The 19,155-nt window shown below is 35.9% G+C and overlaps 3 protein-coding genes, 1 long non-coding RNA gene and 1 pseudogene across 4 annotated transcripts; 1 reads left to right on the top strand and 4 right to left on the bottom strand.

The window, feature by feature from the left end:
- Positions 1 to 726: 726 nt before the first annotated feature.
- Positions 727 to 1,457, bottom strand: LOC146929802 (pterocarpan synthase 1-like). The gene has a single exon (XM_085701542.1). It carries the CDS (start codon positions 1,417 to 1,419, stop codon positions 883 to 885), a length of 537 nt encoding a protein of 178 aa, XP_085557668.1. The 5' UTR covers positions 1,420 to 1,457; the 3' UTR covers positions 727 to 882.
- A 1,615-nt stretch (positions 1,458 to 3,072) lies between these two features.
- On the bottom strand, positions 3,073 to 4,201 carry LOC146929801 (uncharacterized). The gene is made up of 3 exons (XM_085707409.1): positions 4,149 to 4,201; positions 3,720 to 4,101; positions 3,073 to 3,528 (listed from the first exon to the last, which is right to left on the bottom strand). The coding sequence occupies exons 1-3, from the start codon at positions 4,199 to 4,201 to the stop codon at positions 3,223 to 3,225; spliced, it is 741 nt and encodes a 246-aa protein (XP_085563535.1). The 3' UTR covers positions 3,073 to 3,222.
- A 117-nt stretch (positions 4,202 to 4,318) lies between these two features.
- Positions 4,319 to 6,923, bottom strand: LOC146929800 (uncharacterized). Its single transcript, XR_015006163.1, has 5 exons — positions 6,758 to 6,923; positions 5,496 to 5,745; positions 5,215 to 5,366; positions 4,734 to 5,129; positions 4,319 to 4,496 (listed from the first exon to the last, which is right to left on the bottom strand). It is a non-coding gene; the product is annotated as an uncharacterized LOC146929800 (long non-coding RNA).
- Positions 6,924 to 8,127: 1,204 nt separating this feature from the next.
- Positions 8,128 to 9,635, bottom strand: LOC146929799 (uncharacterized; annotated as a pseudogene).
- A 3,194-nt stretch (positions 9,636 to 12,829) lies between these two features.
- On the top strand, positions 12,830 to 15,393 carry LOC146929798 (uncharacterized). The gene is made up of 4 exons (XM_085707408.1): positions 12,830 to 13,634; positions 13,749 to 13,887; positions 13,987 to 14,715; positions 14,826 to 15,393. Exons 1-4 carry the CDS (start codon positions 12,830 to 12,832, stop codon positions 15,391 to 15,393), a joined length of 2,241 nt encoding a protein of 746 aa, XP_085563534.1.
- The last annotated feature ends 3,762 nt before the right edge of the window (positions 15,394 to 19,155 follow it).

Genomic DNA, 19,155 nt, shown 5'->3' with positions numbered 1-19,155 from the left:
AATTTTGCCACCGAGCATCGGCGTCAGTTGGTTCAATGGATCTCACGTCGTCATCTAGGAAAGGAGGTGTACGCCGAAGGATGGGTGGAATTATATTTGAAGCATAAAATGTATGCAATTGATTCAGAGGAAACATTAGACGGAAAGTTATCCAAATCGAATCTGACAATAACTTTCTCTAAACTTGTCATATTTTACTTGTGATCCTACTACCAAAACGACTTTTACAAACTTTGATTAAGAATTTCTCTGAATTTAAGAATGATCAAAACTAAGTGCAGTTTTTGTGGTTCCATATAATTTATTTTTGATAAAACCGACACAATACTTAATATTGTATGGGGATAGGTAAGATCATCTTTATCACTCTCTTCCATGGGTCTGAGTTCTCAAGTTGTATTCTACATGCATTTGAGGTGGTAGAGTATCCAAGAAAGATTCTCTTGTCTCACTTAAGAGTTAAATTTTCCAAGAGCAACGAGATGCTTAGAGGAAGCTTGTTTCTTTCGATGTTTACGATGTTTTGATGTTTTATGGTTATGAGATTCAGGGTGTCACAAATAACAATAACAATTTGTTTCTTTGTAACAATATGCAAACCTAGCTGCTTAAATAACAGTTATTTTACTCACAATCCACATAGCTGTTTTTCGACCTTTGAACTCATTGAGCAAGCATTTAACACTAAAAAAGCAGATAAAACAAAGAGAAACCAAATACTACTAATAAGATAAAAGGTTTAACTTATACCCTAGATTAAATTTTTCATTTATTGATGCATATTCTAAAGATTTTTTTTCATGAAAGGTACATATATGAAGCTTGTCAGATATCATACATCCATATGATATTATTTACCAACAAGCATTAGCCATAACTTTCTCAAGATGGTATGGCCAAAGTTACAGTCAAACGAAGAACAGAATGATTAGTTGAATCATCATAAGATACAGTTTCAAACACAACAAATCCTCTTGCATATCGAAACCTTCCTGTTCCGGAAACAACCGAAAGCTCTCTTGAATTCTCACGTTGACGACTAGCACCTTGAATCTCCAAAGTGCTACCACTATATTGCCCGTTGTTGAACACTAGTGACAAAACTATGCTCACATTTGCACCATCTAGAGATGTTACTGTAATCACACCTTGAGCCCTTCCGATTTGAGTTGAACCTGGATTAGGGTTTAACATAATAGGGTCATCAACTACAAATATTGTTCCAAATGAGTTGTAGGACCAAACCTTTCCGTTGATACCGATAACTGGTTGAACGGTTGCGCCACCTCCTTTTCCGATGTCTTGTAGGAAGAACACCAAGGTTGATTGATTTTGTTGACCATAAGCTATGTTGTTGATGGTTATGAAAAGTAATATTAAGGATACGATTTTGAGTGGTGTTGAAGATATTGGTGCCATTTTTTTTGTTATTGTAAAATGATATTGATGAGAAATGTTGATAAAGTGGCTGAAATTTATAGAAGTGAACAAAGGCAAAAAACATGCTTAAAGAGGAAGAGTTCAATGATTTCTTTGAAACGTTATTGAAATATCAATTCAAATTTGTACCATTTTTCATGTGAGGATATGAGTAACACCGTGAATAATTAGTTACATTACAATGATTACATAAAATAAAACGGAAGTCCCTCTGTCTCATAATTAGTGTAACTACTAGGTTATTTCCATTATAGTTTTTTTTTTTTCTCGTCTATTTCACAAGTTATGCATGAAAGAAAATAACAATTTTAATAAATTATGTTTGGCAAATGTTAGTAGTTAGATTAATATTAACACTTTCCTCCGGGTTTGAATTTAAGACCTCCAACTCAGTTAACTCATATCATCTCAAATCAGTTGAAATATCCAACCCTCAATTATACTTATGAATTATTGTTCTATTTATCATCAATATAAATACAAAGCAGACTATAATGAATATTATACATTTGAAACAAAATATAATAACGAATAGAACAAAATTATTTCGAAAAGATTGTCACTTTCAATTTTCAAAGTAATTTTAATTGCGTTTTTTAATTGTACCCTCTTATTAATAGTTGTGTCTAACTATTAATCTATTGTTTTTCTATTTCTATTTATGACAATAAAAATACACCAATGATAAGAATAATTTAAAAAAAATTATCATTCTTTTATTTTATTTTATTTTTAATATGTGTAAAGTAATCAAATGTGACGAGTATAAACCAACTAGTGTAAAAGTGAGGTTGCTCATGTTTAACGTGAATTGAGATTAGAAACGGTGGTAATCAAACGTAACAGGCACAAAGGGAGCATTAAAATTTGGCTTTTTAGCATGCATATATGCCAGCTCCCATTCCAATTTGTGCTATGAAATCATAACAGGAAATACGTTATTTCTTTATTCACCGACTTGAGTCAAATTGTTTAAGGTTTGAAGGCCTAATTAACACATAGACTCACAAGAAATGTGTTTCATTTAGCTTCAAAACAAGATTCTTGTTACATGCATGCAAAAGCATGTGAGCACAGCAAAAGTTTGCACATATTATGAGTCGGTTTTTCTTCAGTTTTCGGTTTATTTTGAACGTCATTTATATATCACTCAATTTTTTTAGATTAACTTATATAGTATTTTTTTTTAATAAATATTTACATGGTAGATTATTAAGAAATGTAATTTACATAATCTAACAAGTAACAAATATTAAGGGTTCAATGCTTTGTTGGAAAATACACAAGCTGAAATTTTATGATGAATATATTAAGGATTTGGATTCTCTCTTTTTCTTTTTCTTTTTTAAAACGATTTAATTAATTAATTAAAAAGATAAATTAAATTTCCACTGTTTTTTTGAGAGCACTTCCTAATGAAATAAAATAAATTAGACAAAAATAAATTAAAGAAATAATTGTTTTTTGTTGGATCAACAAATTTTCATTAGCATAAGAAGGTATAAGAACTACCAACTCTAGCAAAGTAAAGAAATTACAAAGTTCTAACAGCAGCATGTTACAACACAAAAACTTAAGCAAAATAACAAGGGAAGCACACACAAACAGTCCTTGGGTGCTCCCTGATTCTGCACTCTGCACCGCTGAGACAAAAAAACTGAAAAACATAGGAATCTAAAGCTAAAAGTTCTAACATCAGCAAAACAAAACAAGAAAAACCAATGCCTATTTCCCAAGACCGCCTATTTCCCAAGACCACCACATCACAAAGAATAGTCCAAACTAATCATCATAGTATTGGGGCAAATTTGATCCCGATCTCCCACCTGATGATCCACTTCCTCCTCTACCCATGTTTTGGAGATTTTCTTGTGAAGCATTAAAATTACTATAGTTCCTCAAAAAAACTTCACCATCTGGTATGTTGAAATCAGCGGCATTGAAAGCGGATCTTGTCGAAGAAGGCGTCTGGCGATCACCTACAGGAACATGAGGTCTATGATGCTCTTCATGATCACTATGCATAGATTGGGGTTGTACGCGAGGGCGTTTGTTTGACTGTGGAATTATGCACCTATCGAACGACGTCTGTTGTGATAATAGGAAAAGAAAATGAGAAAATGATTATTTTGGAAATAAAAGAATTCCAATGAAATATTGAATTCATATTTATATATAGAAATCTTAGTACTAAATTGGTAATAAAACAAAACTAAAAAAAAAGTACTAAAACTTAAAAAAAAAAAAAAAAAAAATATGAATCAGATATAAGATCATACCCCCAAATCATCATATTGAGGTGCTACCGCGTGATCATATGGAACAAGTTGTGATGTATCCCCACGAGATCGCCGTTGTTGCTCTTGTATGGTTCTTTGCACCAATTCAACTACTTGGCTCTTCATTTCTTGTTGTGATTTTACAAGTTCTTCACGTTGTGCCTTCAATATTGCATTCTCAGCCCTCAATTGCTCAACCTCAGCATAAATGGGATCGTCGTGTCTACGAGTTGACCGACCTGTGCGTTCAAAAGAGTTAAGGCAAGTAAGGCAAGTATCTATATATGTGCCAGATGAATCTTTTTGATATAACTTAGACTTACTACCAGCACCAACAAGAGAGTTAAGAACAAGGGCCGTATTGTTGGTGCTGGTAGTAACTCTAAGTTATATCAAAAGGATTCATCTGGCACATATATAGATACTTGCCTTAACTCTTTTGAACGCACAGGTCGGTCAACTCGTAGACACGACGATCCCATTTATACTGAGGTTGAGCAATTGAGGGCTGAGAATGCAATATTGAAGGCACAACATGAAGAACTTGTAAAATCACAACAAGAAATGAAGAGCCAAGTAGTTGAATTGGTGCAAAGAACCATGCAAGAGAGGGTCAGAGAGGCAGTCTCTATAAATACGGCCCTTGTTCTTCTCACCCACAGTCTCTATAAATTTGTTCATTATAATTCCACTAGCAGTGGCAGAATCATATCGATCAGAAGGGGGAAGACTATCCTGCTGACTTTGAAAAGCTTCAATAAATTCTGTCATGGTCTTCTGCACATATATTCAAAATTAAATATAAGTTATCCTGTCTAAAACAAACCAAACATCTTAACTGCTCTAAAACAGAAGCCATAAAAACGCAACAGTGAAAACACCAACAGCCCAAATAGAATTATTTAGTGAAAGCCAACAGTGAAGCCATAAAAACGCCAACAGTGAAGCCATAAAAACACCAACAGTGAAGCCATTAATTGATATATTTAATAAAAATATTAATATTATACGTACATGTATGCTTTTCGATCTATCATCACGAGGCGATCCATCTTTAAAATGAAAATAATCAAAAGTCTCCAATAAGGTTAGAAGTCGTCCATGTTGTGCTTCGTGTCTGAAGCTAGATGTACCAGCATTTACAGACCCCCCGAAGTGTGTGTTGGCAGCTTCCCTCTCTGACCCTCTGTTTGCTGCATTCTGCGCACACTTCTTTTTGTATTCTGGTGTATTCCACTTCTTACACAATTCAAACCATAAGCCTTCGCCAATCCATTCTGGACGATTTTCATCGTTCGCTCCACGGTTCTTGCGCGCAACAAAAAGCATGCTTGAGAGGCGCGTGCAGCATGCCCTGTCAAAAACTTTACTAATCTCACCATCCTCATCTTTCTTCCACACGCATTTCTCCTACAAAAATAATAATGTATAAAAAATTTAGTAAATATATTAATTATAAAATATATTTAGTTAAATATATTAATTTTTAACTTACTTTGAAACTATTCCAAAATTCATCCCTTGGCTTGTTGTTATCCGTGTTCTTGCCTTCCTTAGTGATGTCACCCCATGATAGCCATGGTTTCTGATATCTGGGCTTCAATCACTGCTGTGATTGACTCCGTAGCCAACCCGTTAGGCAAAAACCTAAATGAAAAAAAATAAACGTAATTGTTGATCAACATTAGAACACATTAGGAACAACCAAAATCCTACGGATCAGCATTACCAACACATTAGAATCAACATATTAAGACCAACATTATAAACACTTACGCCTCAGACAGGAGCTAATGACATATCGGTCATGTCGATCAACAAAAATCTTCACATTAGGATCACTGATGTCTCGAAGTGTATAATCGAAGTCCGGAAGATTAGGATCAGCAGGCAGATTTAATTGCGGTTGTCCATCAGGCCGCTGAGTCTGTGGCATCGGAATGAAGGAAGAATGATGAATTCTTATTTTAGGTCCTCTTCTATTTGACCGTGGTTGTAGTGGCTGGGGTGGCCCTTCTTCCTCCGTCTATAAATAGCAAACGAAAGAAGAAAAGAAAATGAATTCTAATTTTCAATAACATAAGAACAGACTCAGCAACTAAATTCACAAGCAAAATGAGCCCTTGGCGAATTTCAGAAAAGTGAGTTAAGTAGAGCATGTTCCCAGAAGGCAATACAAAATAACTATCAGCAATAACAAAACTACAAGCAAATCATTTTATTTCTTAAGACCTATGAAGCACGGACAGCAAACCAAATACATTCCCCTCAAATAATTATTTTATCGGTTTTCACTTAACAAGACACAAAGCTACATAGAAAAACTTAAGAGCCAACAACTTAAATCATTAACTTGAGTTCAGGCTACTATAAAAGCTATTATTTAGGAAGAAGCTGTTTTGGTTAAAACAGGAACTAAGCATTTTCACTTTACGAAGTCAGTTCACAATCAAGTTAAGCTTACTATTGCAGCTATTAATCAGGAAAAAGCTAGTTTGGTTAAAACAGGAATTAAGAATTTTCACATGAGGAACCCAGATCACAAGTATACACAGCCTTGAACCTTATCAAAGTCATACACAGAATGAATATCAATGATATTTAACTAACAATAGTTAGCAAAATGATATTTATAACTAAAATTTATATTTCACCATGAATACAATAATAATAATGATTCAGATTGTAACAACCTAACAATGACCCACATATTTCCAAACTCCATATGATCTGCTAGGTTTTCTAAATCTGCTAGGTTTCCAAACTCTATATTCATGATGACGAAATGAGATAATAACACTTAACTTTTATCTTTACAAAATAACATATGAAATGCAGCGATGTTAGAAGGAATGTAATGAATTTTTTTGATTTGTAACAAAACAAACAAAGTCATGGCAGTAGCAAAACAATTCTCAATCCCCATTCCCCAACTGAAACCCTAAAAAAATTCGAAAACCCTAAAAAAATTCCCAATTATAAACCCTAAAACAAAAAATTGAAAAATGAATGAGAAATTAGAGAATCAGTTGGCTTACCATGGCTTAAGGTGATTGAGAACTGAGAGAGAGGAACAGCGGCTGCGATTTGACGGAGAAACAGCGGCGGCGAACAGAGGAGAACCGGTTTGTTTGTGTGAGGGGAGAGAACAGAAACGATGCTTCTCACTTAGTACTCACATGCGTGAGTAAAAAAACTAGGTCACCTTATATACTATTTTTTTTTTTAATAAGTGTTATGTTAATGTTTTTTTTAAGTGTTATGTTAATATTGTCACTAATTATTACAAATAGGTAGGGCTGGAAATGAGTCGAGTCGAATCGACTGAACTCGACTCGTTAAGAATTGGTTCAGCTCGAAACTCGACTCAAGTTCGAACCGAACTTTTTTTTAAGCTCAAATTCGGCTTGTTTAATATTCGTAAAAAGCTCGGTTCGACTCGTTAGGTTCAACTAATTTAAACCTCTTAAATTTTTAGGTCAAAAATTTTAAAAAAAAAATTACAAGAGACACATAATCAATTGCTCAGATCAACATTTTGCTCAAAAATATGGCCCAACACTTCAAAAAAAAAACACAATTTAAACAAATAAATTAATAAGGGAAACACAAAATTCACCGAAGTGAAATTGGGTCTCTACCACTACCTGAACGGTGTAGCATATGCATCATTTATTTATAGGCAAAGCTTATGAAAACAAAAGAATGTTACATTGATATTTACAAGCTTATTTGCTATGTGGCCCTATTTTTTTTTATTTTTCTTTCTTTCTCAGAAGCCAAGTATAATAAGCCTCCACTTTATATCTAGATAGCATCACGATTGACAAGTAAAAACAATTAGAAAACTAAACATCAAATCTTGAACATGGTATGACTATAACCAAAACAAGTATGAATTGAAGAAACTATGACAATTGGATATCAGCTGCAAATTTGTGGCATATTAATCAATAATTGGGGCAAAGTAATATGAAAGTTGATTGCATTTTTCTTATAAATGTAAACATGTAATGGAAGACAAGGAATAATGGTATTGCCTTGTTTATCAATTTTATATTTCACTAGTTCTTGAAATTTACCATTGATACGGTACAATACCATATCTTTAGACAATCTCTTAAACTTATATATATCGAGCTGGTTCATGAACCAAACAAGTCGAGTCAAACATAGTTCAAGTTCAACTCGTTTATTTAACGAACTTAATTTTGAGCTCAAGTTCGGCTCATTTGGTTCATGAACCAAGTTCAACGAATTAATTATCGAATCGAGTCTCGAACTATTTTCGAGTTGGTTCGGTTCATTGCTAGCCCTACAAATAGGGTATCAATTTAAGTTTATAACAAAATAAAATAAAATGCATTATACATCCCAATCATCTTCATCTTCATCCGGTTCTTCATCTCTATTTGTTCCGACCTATTCTACCTCTTCTTCTACTTGTTGGAAGTCGTCGTCTTCTTCTTCTTCTTCGACTAAAAGGCTCAACTTCTATCACATCATCTACATTAGACATCTCATCCTCCTGATACGGTTCATTTGTTTGATTTGCTTCATCACTTTCAATTCAACCCTTTGGCTTTGTTTTTATTGCGACACACCAACCTTGTTTGTCTACCTTTGTGAATGGATAAGGGATATAGTACACCTCTCTGACATTATGGGCCATAGCAAATGGATCAAATGCCTGATATCTCCTATTCATTTTAATGTCTACGGTGTTAGTCTTTGGATTTACCTTTGTAGTACCCCTAATGATGGATCAAACCAATCACAATAAAATAACACTACGGTTTTCTCATAATCGAGGTAAGTGTATGAAATTTCTATTATATTTTAAATCAATCCGTAGAAATCAAAGTTATCACCATTTTTGCCAACACTTTTCATACACACTCCACTATTTATTGTTTCTTTTCCTTCAGTCCAACTTTCTGTATGAAATTTATATCCGTTGAAAAGTAGGTGTGCCATTGTCTAACACATGATTTGGGGCCATTAGATAAGTTCCTGATATGTTCGATGATAGGAGTGGTTGGTGCCTGATATACTTGTTGTCTGAACCATGATGGGAAATGAGAATGTATCTGATCAGCAGAATATTGTTCATTGAATGCTCTGAAATAAAATATAACATTTATTATAACTAATTGTGATTTAAGTGAAATTTAAACTAATTAAATTAGCATGTAAAATTACTTACTCTAAGTATGGCTCGACTTCATTGCAGTTAATTAGCACATGGACATGTGCTGCATTTAAAACCATTCCACTTGGAAAAAGTGTCGTACACGCACCAGCAGGGCGTCCAAGCAAGCAGAATGCCGATAGGGCTAACGGATGACGTCTTTGATCACCATAAGTTTCATTCCTACAGTGCCTTGGTGTCAATGGATCTATGAAATAATGAGAAAGAAAGCGAGATGTTTCCCATTCTACGTATGATGCAACAATTGATCCTTCAACTCTAGCCCGATTTTTAACCGATCGTTTTGAATCACCCATGAACCTGAGTATAATGAAAATCAATAAGCTTAATTAAAAAATAAGTGTACCATAATTTATAATGATATTCAATATATAAAATCATTATATATACCTTTCAAATGGGTACATCCATCTATATTGAACCGGTCCACCAAGTCTAGCTTCATATGCAAGATGAACTGCAAGATGTTCCATATAATCAAAAAATCCAGGGGGAAATATTCTCTCCAACTTGCACAATATCATTGGAATCTCATTTTCCATCTTTATAAGATCATCTTCTCTCAACGTTGTTGAACACAAATTCTTAAAATACTGGCTTATTTCAATAAGTGGATTTAATACATGTGGTTCCAAAGCACTAAATGCCGTAGGTATTAAACACTCCATAAAAATATGAGTATCATGACTTTTCACTCCATGCATCCTTCCATTTTCAACATCAACACATCTTGATAAATTTGATGAATAACCATCTGGCATCTTCAATTATTTAACCCATCGATAAACAGCTTTTGCTTCTTCAATGGGTAAAGTGTAGTTAGCACAAGGTTTCAAAAACTTCCCATTAGACTTCTCAACCAACAACAAATCCTTCCGTCTGCAATACAACTCCATGTCTTTCCTAGCTTTCTCATTGTCTTTAGTCTTGCCTTTCACATTCATGACATTGTTAAATATATTGTCAAAAAAATTCTTCTCAATATGCATGACATCAAGACTGTGCCTTAATAAATTATCTTTCCAATATGGCAAATCCCAAAAAATACTTCTTTTTGTCCAATTATGTGTTTGCCCGTAACCAGAAGGTTTAGAAGCAAGACCACCCACTATCTGCACCTTTGGCCTTTTTTTCACTTTGTTCCAAACTTGTTCCGATGTCAGATTGGGAGGTGGTCCACGATTTTCAGTTTTACCCTTCATAAATGCATTTTTATTCCTTCTAAATGGATGATCATCAGGAAGCCACCGACGAGTACAACCAAACCATGTTTTCTTCCCTCCATGCTCTAATCTGAACACGTCAGTATCTTCCATGCATATTGGACATGCAAGTCTACCATGTGTCCCCCATTCTGACAACATCCCATACGCTGGAAAGTCAATAATGGTCCACATCAAAACTGCCCTCATCACAAAATTTTGTTTCCGGGAAATATCGTATGTGTGAACACCATTCCATAGTCTCTTTAAATCATCAATCAAAGGTTGCAAATATATATCAATGCCTACTTTTGGATTATTTGGACCTGGTATTACGGCAGCTAAAAACATGTATGGTTTTGACATGCACATATCACCTAATTAGTGTTTTTTATATAATATTTAGTTTCATTTTATTTAGATTTAAGTTTATTTTATTTAAGTATTATTTCCTTTTTGAGCTATTTTACTTCAATTGCATATTATTATATTTCAGGAACGAATATTTGATAGATTGAGCCTTGGAGCAAAAGAAAGAGGATTAGGAGCTGATTCGGGTGAAAAATGGGAAGATTGAAGATGAAAATATTATTCCCTAAAGTCAGAAGCTTGGCACGGGCAGTGCCACCTCCCAGGCCATCTTTTGCTGCTTTTGCTTCATGAATTAGCTGCCCGTTTTGACCGAAAAGCCCGTGGTTTCTTGTAGAACATTCTACTGAATAGTTGCTTAGGTTTTAAGTCAACAATAAGACTATAAATAGAGTAGTCATCTATCATTAACATTCATCTTTTGTTCTCTGAAATAATAAGTGACAATTGTTTCTTTGAAAAAAAGTTCATCTTTATTTTATTTTCTTCTTCTTCTTCTTCTTTATGTCTACAATGAACGTTAATGAGTAGACTCTTCTTGTCTTGGGATTGTTGGATAAGTCTTGTCTTGGGATTGTTGGATAAGTCTAATGACGTAATCCTAATCAAACCAAACTATAAACCCTAATTTTATATCAATCTATTTTCTAATCTAATTTCACCGTTTTTATAATGAATTAACAATTACCGAACTAAGAAGCGAACGCGGAGGGTTTTGTAATTGTTAATTCATCATCTCAAATACCAATTCATAAAGCGAACGCGGAGCTTTGATATTGGAACAAGTGAAATTAGACAAGGATTGCGAAACATGAGAATAGTCTAGCAAACCTTGAGACACATAAAGTTTCGTTCTTCAAGGATTCTAATAACAATCAACCATGAGAATAGGCTTGATTGTTAAAGGAACACAGTCACTGACTTCGAGAGAAGCTTTGATACGCTAAAGAGAAACTTGTCTTTAGAAAGTAGATCAAATATAAAGTTAGAAGTTTAGGGTTTGTTTGTGAAGGATTCGTTGTTATGATGAACCAATAATCCCAAGGCTCTTTTATTTTATTATTGTTATTTTCTTTTAATTAAACAAAAATACAACTTTCTACCTTTTAAACTTTCAATCTAATCATTGTTAAAAGTTAATTGAATTCATAACTCCCTTTCGGAACGATATCTTTTTATTACTACATCGGTAAACCGTGCACTTGCGGTTTTATCCCATCAAGATTTTGGCGCCGTTGCCGGGGAGTATTCTTGGATATTTGTATGTTGCCTTCACTTTTTCCTAAAACAAATATTCACTTCTGATGTGGAACACAATGTTCCAACATCCAGGCTTGGTATGTACGTTCTATGCTTTGCCTATGTTTACGCACGTGTTTGCCTGATTGAAGGAATCCACGCCAGCTTGAGTTGGTCTAAACTGTGTGCAATTATGAGGAAATCAGAACATATGTGATTTCTTAAGGAAGTGTTAAAACGACTTAGGAAAGTATTTTTAAGGTGATGATAATGTGACTTTTAATAAGCCTACTTTCTAAGAGTTTCCTTATCCGGCCATGTTGATTGAGCAATGAGTCACTGATTTGATCTGAAGCATGATTGAAGGGATGACACGCTTTGCTTCAGTATATAAAGGAGGCTGCAAGACCTGAAGAATTATTCAAGACATTGTTTTTACAAAATAGAGTTTATTTAGGTTTTGAGTCTTTTGATTGTGAGCCTTTCGTGTATCATCTTGATGCATGTTTAGGACTGTACTTTGAGTTGTAAATTGTGCACTACTCCGAAGCCTTTAAGCAAGGAGCTAGGTAGATTGTGAACTGCATCTAAGCTTTTAAGCAAGGTTGCATGTTGTTATTTTTGAGGGTAACCTCATTTTATTTGAGTATGTAATTTGGGTATCACAGGGGTTTGTGATCAGATTGTAAGGGAGTGAGATGGGATCTCAGATCTAGGAGTTCCTAGGTTGAAGTCTTGTTGGGGTAGGTCCTAGGTCATAAGTGCAAACGTGGTTTGCTGCGAGCTTTTGAATACGGACTGCACTAGTGGATTTCCTTCCTGGCTTGGTAGCCCCCAGAGTAGGTGACGTTGCACCGAACTGGGTTAACAATTACTATGTGCCTCTTTTCTTTCTTGTCTGTTATTTTGTTAAATTATAATTGTTAGCTTAATGTTCTAAACATCGTATACAACATCTGTTTTCTGTGTTTCGTGTTGAAACATCTCTTAGAACATCTTAAGACTAACGTGCCAGAATTTCAATTGGCATCAGAGCAGGCACCCTGCCTGTTATTGGGTGAGATACAGAGGAGATCTATTCTGGCAATATGGAGAAAGACGGAGGTTTTGTAAACAGACCACCGTTGCTGGACGGAACAAATTATGACTACTGGAAGTCACGTATGAGTACTTATCTCAAGTCTATTGACATCAAGACTTCGAAGGTTGTGATGAAAGGTTGGGAACATCCAGTTGTTCTTGACAAAGATGGCAACAAAACCACGGTTTTGAAGCCAGAAGATGAGTGGACCTTGCCAGAAGATGAACTGTCTCTAGCAAACACTAAGGCCCTAAATGCCCTTTTCAACGGAGTGGACAAAAATATGTTCAGACTCATCAAAAAGTGTGATGTTGCCAAAGATGCTTGGGACATCTTGAAGACAGCTCAGGAAGGTACCTCCATGGTAAAATGCTCAAGGATCCAACTCCTGACGACCAAGTTTGAAAGTTTGAGAATGCAAGAGGATGAGACCATACATGACTACTACATGAATGTCCATGACATTTCCAATTCGTTTGATTCTCTTGGAGAAAAACTGTCAGATGAAAAATTGGTAAGGAAAATTCTCAGATCTTTGCCAAAAAGATTTGACATGAAGGTCACAGCCATTGAGGAAGCCCACGACGTGTCCAACATGCAGGTGGAGGAGCTCACAGGTTCCCTTCAAAATTTTGAACTTGTTGTTGATAACAGGACTGAGAAGAAGGGAAAAGGCATTGCTTTTACAGCAAACACAGCTGATGATGAAGGATTGGAAGAAGTTGTAGAGGATGAGAATCTGTCAGAGGACTTTGTAATGCTAGTAAGACAGTTCAACAAGATTCTCAAACAAGTAAGCAGCAGACCTAGAGGTAATGGGCGGAACATCAGATAGAACACTGACAGGCAACAAGGTAATCAAAGGTATGACAGAAATGAAGAAAAGGACAGCCGTTACAAAGGAGTACAATGCCATGAGTGTGAAGGTTATGGTCACATCAGAACTGAATGTGCAACTTTTCTCAAGAAGCAAAAGAAAGGGATGATTGTGTCCTGGTCTGATGATGAAGGAACAAATGGGGATGTTGATAGTAATGCTGCTAAACGTGTCAGTGCTATGACTGGGTGAGTAGAATCTGGATCTAAATCTGATGAAGATTCTGACTATGAGAAAGTAACTATGTCTTATGATCATCAAGACATTCATGATGCAAACACCTCCAGGCATGTGATGGAGCAGGAAGAAATCATTAATCAGCTTCAGCAAGAGAGGATTGGTCATCTGGCTAAAATCTCTGATCTAAATAAAGAGGTAATGATACTTAATTCTCAACTTGATAATGTCCTTAAACAAGTTAGAATGATGACCACTGGAACTGATGTTCTAGATAGGATGTTAGAAGGTCAAGTGATAGGTAAACCAAATGGCATAGGCTTTACACATGAACATCTGAAACAGGAACAACAAAACAGTAGCTATGTTCAGGCTTTAGAACACTATCATAAAGCTAAGAAGGGAAAACCAGTTAAGAAAATTAAGTTTGTAGCTTCAAGTAGAACAGATACTATCACTAGTATAGATCCAAAGTTGGAACATTCTGTACAACATCCTAAAACTGATTTAGTAAAAGAGAATCTCTCTTGGAAGTGTCATTTTTGTCACAGACAGGGTCATAAAAAACCTTTCTGTTTTGATCTGTATGGTGTACCTAGACAACATCAACCTAGTTCAACCCTGAGAGTGGTCAAGAAGGAGTGGAAACCCAAATGCTTAGGACTTATAGCCCATACCTCCTTAAGAGCATCCTCCAGTGAAGATTGGTACTTTAATAGTGGGTGTTCCCGTCACATGGCAGGGATGGACAACTTTCTAGAAAATGTCAGACCTTATGCCAAGAGTTATGTCACATTTGCGGATGGTGCTAAAGGAAAGATTGTGGGGATGGAGAACTAGTTAGTGAAGGATCACCAAGACTGTATAATGTTTTGTTGGTCAAAGGGCTGGCAGCCAACCTGATTAGTATTAGTCAACTATGTGATCAGGGGCTTAGTGTAAATTTTAGTAAAACTGATTGCCAGATCGTAGATGAAAAGGGTAAGGTGAGTATGAAGGGTACTAGGTCAAAGGACAATTGTTACTTATGGATATCTCAAGAACAGACTCTCATATCCTCATGCATGCTGAGCAAAGATGAAGAGGTCAAACTGTGGCACCAAAAACTGGGTCATTTGAACATGCAAGGAATTAAGAAAACTATTTCTCTGGAAGCAATCAGAGGCATACCCAGACTGGAGATCACTGAAAGCAGTATTTGTGGAGAATGTCAGATTGGTAAACAGACTCGAATGTCCCATCCTAGGTTGGAACATCTGGGAACCTCTAAAGCTCTTGAACTTCTTCATATTGATTTAATGGGACCCATGCAAGTGGCAAGCATTGGTGGAAAGAAGTATGTTCTGGTGGTTGTTGATGATTTTTCAAGATTCACCTGGCTGAACTTTATCAGAGAGAAATCAGACACCTTTGAAGCTCTCAAGGAACTTTGCATTCAACTTCAAAGAGAGAAAAATAGAGGTATTGTCAGAATAAGAAGTGATCATGGAACAGAATTTGAAAACTCCAGATTTTAAGAATTTTGTGCAGATGAAGGAATCAGGCATGAATTCTCATCTCCCATAACACCTCAATAGAATGGAGTGGTGGAAATAAAGAACAGGACTCTACAAGAATCAGCCAGGGTCATGCTACATGCTAAACACCTTCCCCTTTATTTCTGGGCTAAAGCTATGAATACAGGTTGTCATGTTCATAACAGAGTCACTTTGAGAACAGTTACTTCTACTACCTTGTATGAGAAAGAAAGAAAGTCTACTGTAAAATATTTCCATGTCTTTGGTAGCAAGTGTTACATTCTAGCAGATAGAGATTACAGAAGGAAAATGGATCCAAAGAGTGATGAGGGAATCTTTATGGGCTACTCTACTAACAGCAGGGCATATAGAGTGTTTAACAACAGAACTCAAGTTGTTATGGAATCTATTAATGTGGTAGCAGATGATATGGTTAAAGAACCAACACTTGAAGTTGTACCAGTTGTTGAAGCATATCCTGAAACATCTGCTCAAGAAAATGTAATTCCAGAAATTATTGAAGAACCTGAAACTAACTCTGAGGATACGGGGCTGGAGCATGGAGAAACAAGCAAAGGACCTTCAATTAGAATTCAGAAGAATCATCCTCAAGAACTCATTATTGGAAATCCAGATCAAGGAATCAGAACCAGAAGAGCTAATGATGTTATCTCCAACTCATGTTTTGTATCCAAATTTGAACCCAAGAATGTGAAGGAAGCTCTCACTGATGATATCTGGATTGAAGCCATGCAAGAAGAACTCAACCAGTTCAAAAGGAGTGAAGTATGGGATCTGGTGCCAAGACCAAATGACATAAATGTCATTGGTACAAAATGGATCTACAAAAATAAGTCAGATGAAAATGGCACTGTTACCATAAACAAGGCAAGACTGGTAGCACAAGGTTATACAAAAGTAGAGGGACTAGACTTTGATGAAACATTTGCACCTGTTGCCAGACTGGAATCCATAAGGTTACTCTTGGGAGTGGCTTATATTCTAAAGTTCAAACTGTTTCAGATGGATGTGAAGAGTGTCTTTTTAAATGGGTACCTCCATGAAAAAGTCTATGTTGAGCAACCAAAGGGATTTATTGATCCAAATTTTCCTGATCATGTGTACAAGCTGAAGAAGGCACTGTATGGGTTGAAGCAAGCTCCTAGGGCCTGGTATGAAAGACTCACAGAATTTCTGACCCATCAAGGGTACAAGAAGGGAGGAACAGGAAAAACCTTGTTCGTTATGAAGGACAAAGGAAGACTCATGATATCACAAATCTATGTTGATGACATTATGTTTGGAGAAATGTCGAATCAGATGGTTCAACATTTTGTACATCAGATGCAGTCTGAATTTGAGATGAGTCTTGTGGGAGAACTGACTTACTTTCTTTGTCTACAAGTCAAGCAAATGGAAGATACAATATTCATCTCCTAGAGCAAGTATGCTAAGAATATTGTAAAGAAGTTTGGGCTAGACAATGCCAGTCATAAGAGAACACCAGCAGCCACTCACTTAAGGTTATCCAAAGATGAAAATGGTGTAGCTGTTGATCAAAGTCTGTACAGAAGCATGATTGGAAGTCTCATATATCTTACAGCAAGCAGACCTGACATAACTTTTGCTGTAGGAGTTTGTGCTAGATATCAAGCAGAGCCCAAAATGAGTCATCTTGTTCAAGTCAAGAGGATTCTGAAGTACATAAATGGCACCACAGACTATGGAATTCTATATTCTCACAGTGACAATTCCAGGTTAATTGGCTATTGTGATGCAGATTGGGCAGGTAGTGCAGATGACAAAAAAAAGTACTTCAGGAGGTTGTTTCTTCCTTGGGAACAATCTAGTGTCTTGGTTCAGCAAGAAACAAAATTCTATGTGTCTATCCACAGAAGAAGCAGAATATATTGCTGCAGGAAGTAGCTGCTCTCAGTTAGTATCGATGAAGCAAATGCTGGAATAATATGATGTTCAACAAAATGTTCTAACATTGTACTGGGACAATCTAAGTGCTATCAACATCTCCAAGAATCCTATACAACATAGCAGAACAAAGCACATTGACATCCGGCATCACTTCATTAGGGATCTTGTTGAAGACAATGTAACTCTGGAGCATGTGACAACTGAAGAACAACTGGCTGACATCTTCACAAAAGCCTTAGATGTCAAACAATTTGAGAAACTAAGAAGCAAGCTGGGTATCTGCATCAATGAGGAATTATAGCAACCAATGCTCAGAGTGTCAGGTACTTTTAGCTATAATTTATGCTTTTATCAACTCTTTATTTGGCATATTGTATGGCTAAAAAGGGGGAGTAGATATATCCATGATGTATGTTTCCTGACTATGTGCCTATTGATGTTGAGACATCTGACTCTGGTCCTCTAGTGATCTTGGTTTTCTAGTATTCTTGTTTGTGTGTAAAAAAAAATATTTGCTAGTAAGCATGTATTCAGGGGGAGTCTTAGAAATGCTGATTGCGCTCCTTTAGGGGGAGTAAACTTTGGTCCCTGAATGTTCCTGTGGATGTTGGAACATCCTGATTGAGCTACTATATGTTGTCTGAGAGTTTATTCTTCTTATATTTCTCTGAGTAGCGTGTTGTGACAGATGACTGTCTAGGATGTTATAGGAATTTATTTTTCCTTATATGTCCGCTGCTGCAAGGCTATGATTTTTCAAGGATGGTACCTATTTCTCCTATCTACTATTGCATATGTTGATTTGTGAAAAATTGTGAAAGTAGGTTCATAGATCTGTAATATACTTCTTCTATGTCCTGAAGATTATGTGTGATGACTGCAGAACTGTATTTTGGTATCTATTGGAAATCTGAGTATGTGAACCTTTCTTCAAGGAAGATTTTGTTTGTGAAGATTGAAGGAAAGGTTGCGTGTGCTATCTCTCTGATTTAACTGGTTTGGGCTTAATTTGTTTTAGCCAAAAATTTGCCAAAGGGGGAGATTGTTGGATATTTGTATGTTGGCTTCACTTTTGCCTAAAACAAATATTCACTTCTGATGTGGAACACAATGTTCCAACATCCAGGCTTGGTATGTACGTTCTGTGCTTTGCCTATGTTTACGCACGCGTTTGCTTGATTGAAGGAATCCACGCCAGCTTGAGTTGGTCTAAACTGTGTGCAATTATGAGGAGATCAGAACATATGTGATTTCTTAAGGAAGTGTTAAAACGACTTAGGAAAGTATTTTTAAGGTGATGATAATGTGACTTTTAATGAGCCTACTTTCTAGGAGTTTCCTTATCCGGCCATGTTGATTGAGCAATGACTCACTGATTTGATCTGAAGCATGATTGAAGGGATGACACGCTTTGCTTCAGTATATAAAGGAGGCTGCAAGACCTGAAGAATTATTCAAGACATTGTTTTTACAAAATAGAGTTTATTTAGTCTTTGAGTCTTTTAATTGTGAGCCTTTCGTGTATCATCTTGATGCATGTTTAGGACTATACTTTGAGTTGTAAACTGTGCACTACTCCGAAGCTTTTAAGCAAGGAGCTAAGTAGATTCTGAACTGCATCTAAGCTTTTAAGCAAGGTTGCATGTTGTTATTTTTGAGGGTAACCTCATTTTATTTGAGTCTGTAATTTGGGTATCAGAAGGGTTTGTGATCAGATTGTAAGGGAGTGAGATGGGATCTCAGATCTAGGAGTTCCTAGGTTGAAGTCTTGTTGGGGTAGGTCCTAGGTCATAAGTGCAAACGTGGTTTACTGAGAGCTTTTGAATACGGACT

Source organism: Medicago sativa, chromosome 4 (assembly GCF_051527215.1).
Source record: "Medicago sativa cultivar Bolivia chromosome 4, Bolivia_mono, whole genome shotgun sequence".
In the NCBI taxonomy this organism is placed as follows: Eukaryota; Viridiplantae; Streptophyta; class Magnoliopsida; order Fabales; family Fabaceae; genus Medicago; species Medicago sativa.
The sequence above is the reverse complement of the archived record's forward strand: the minus strand, read 5'-3'. Positions and strand labels throughout refer to the sequence as shown.

Coding starts and splice junctions, on each gene's coding strand:
- LOC146929802 (XM_085701542.1), bottom strand. CDS start 1,419: ATGGCACCAATATCTTCAACACCACTCAAAATCGTATCCTTAATATTA.
- LOC146929801 (XM_085707409.1), bottom strand. CDS start 4,201: ATGGGATCGTCGTGTCTACGAGTTGACCGACCTGTGCGTTCAAAAGAG. Junction 4,102..4,148: donor GTGCGTTCAAAAGAGTTAAG/GCAAGTATCTAT, acceptor GATATAACTTAG/AGTTACTACCAGCACCAACA. Junction 3,529..3,719: donor CTCAATATGATGATTTGGGG/GTATGATCTTAT, acceptor TTATCACAACAG/ACGTCGTTCGATAGGTGCAT.
- LOC146929798 (XM_085707408.1), top strand. CDS start 12,830: ATGGAGAAAGACGGAGGTTTTGTAAACAGACCACCGTTGCTGGACGGA. Junction 13,888..13,986: donor CGTGTCAGTGCTATGACTGG/GTGAGTAGAATC, acceptor AAACACCTCCAG/GCATGTGATGGAGCAGGAAG. Junction 14,716..14,825: donor ATTGTGGGGATGGAGAACTA/GTTAGTGAAGGA, acceptor TGTAAATTTTAG/TAAAACTGATTGCCAGATCG.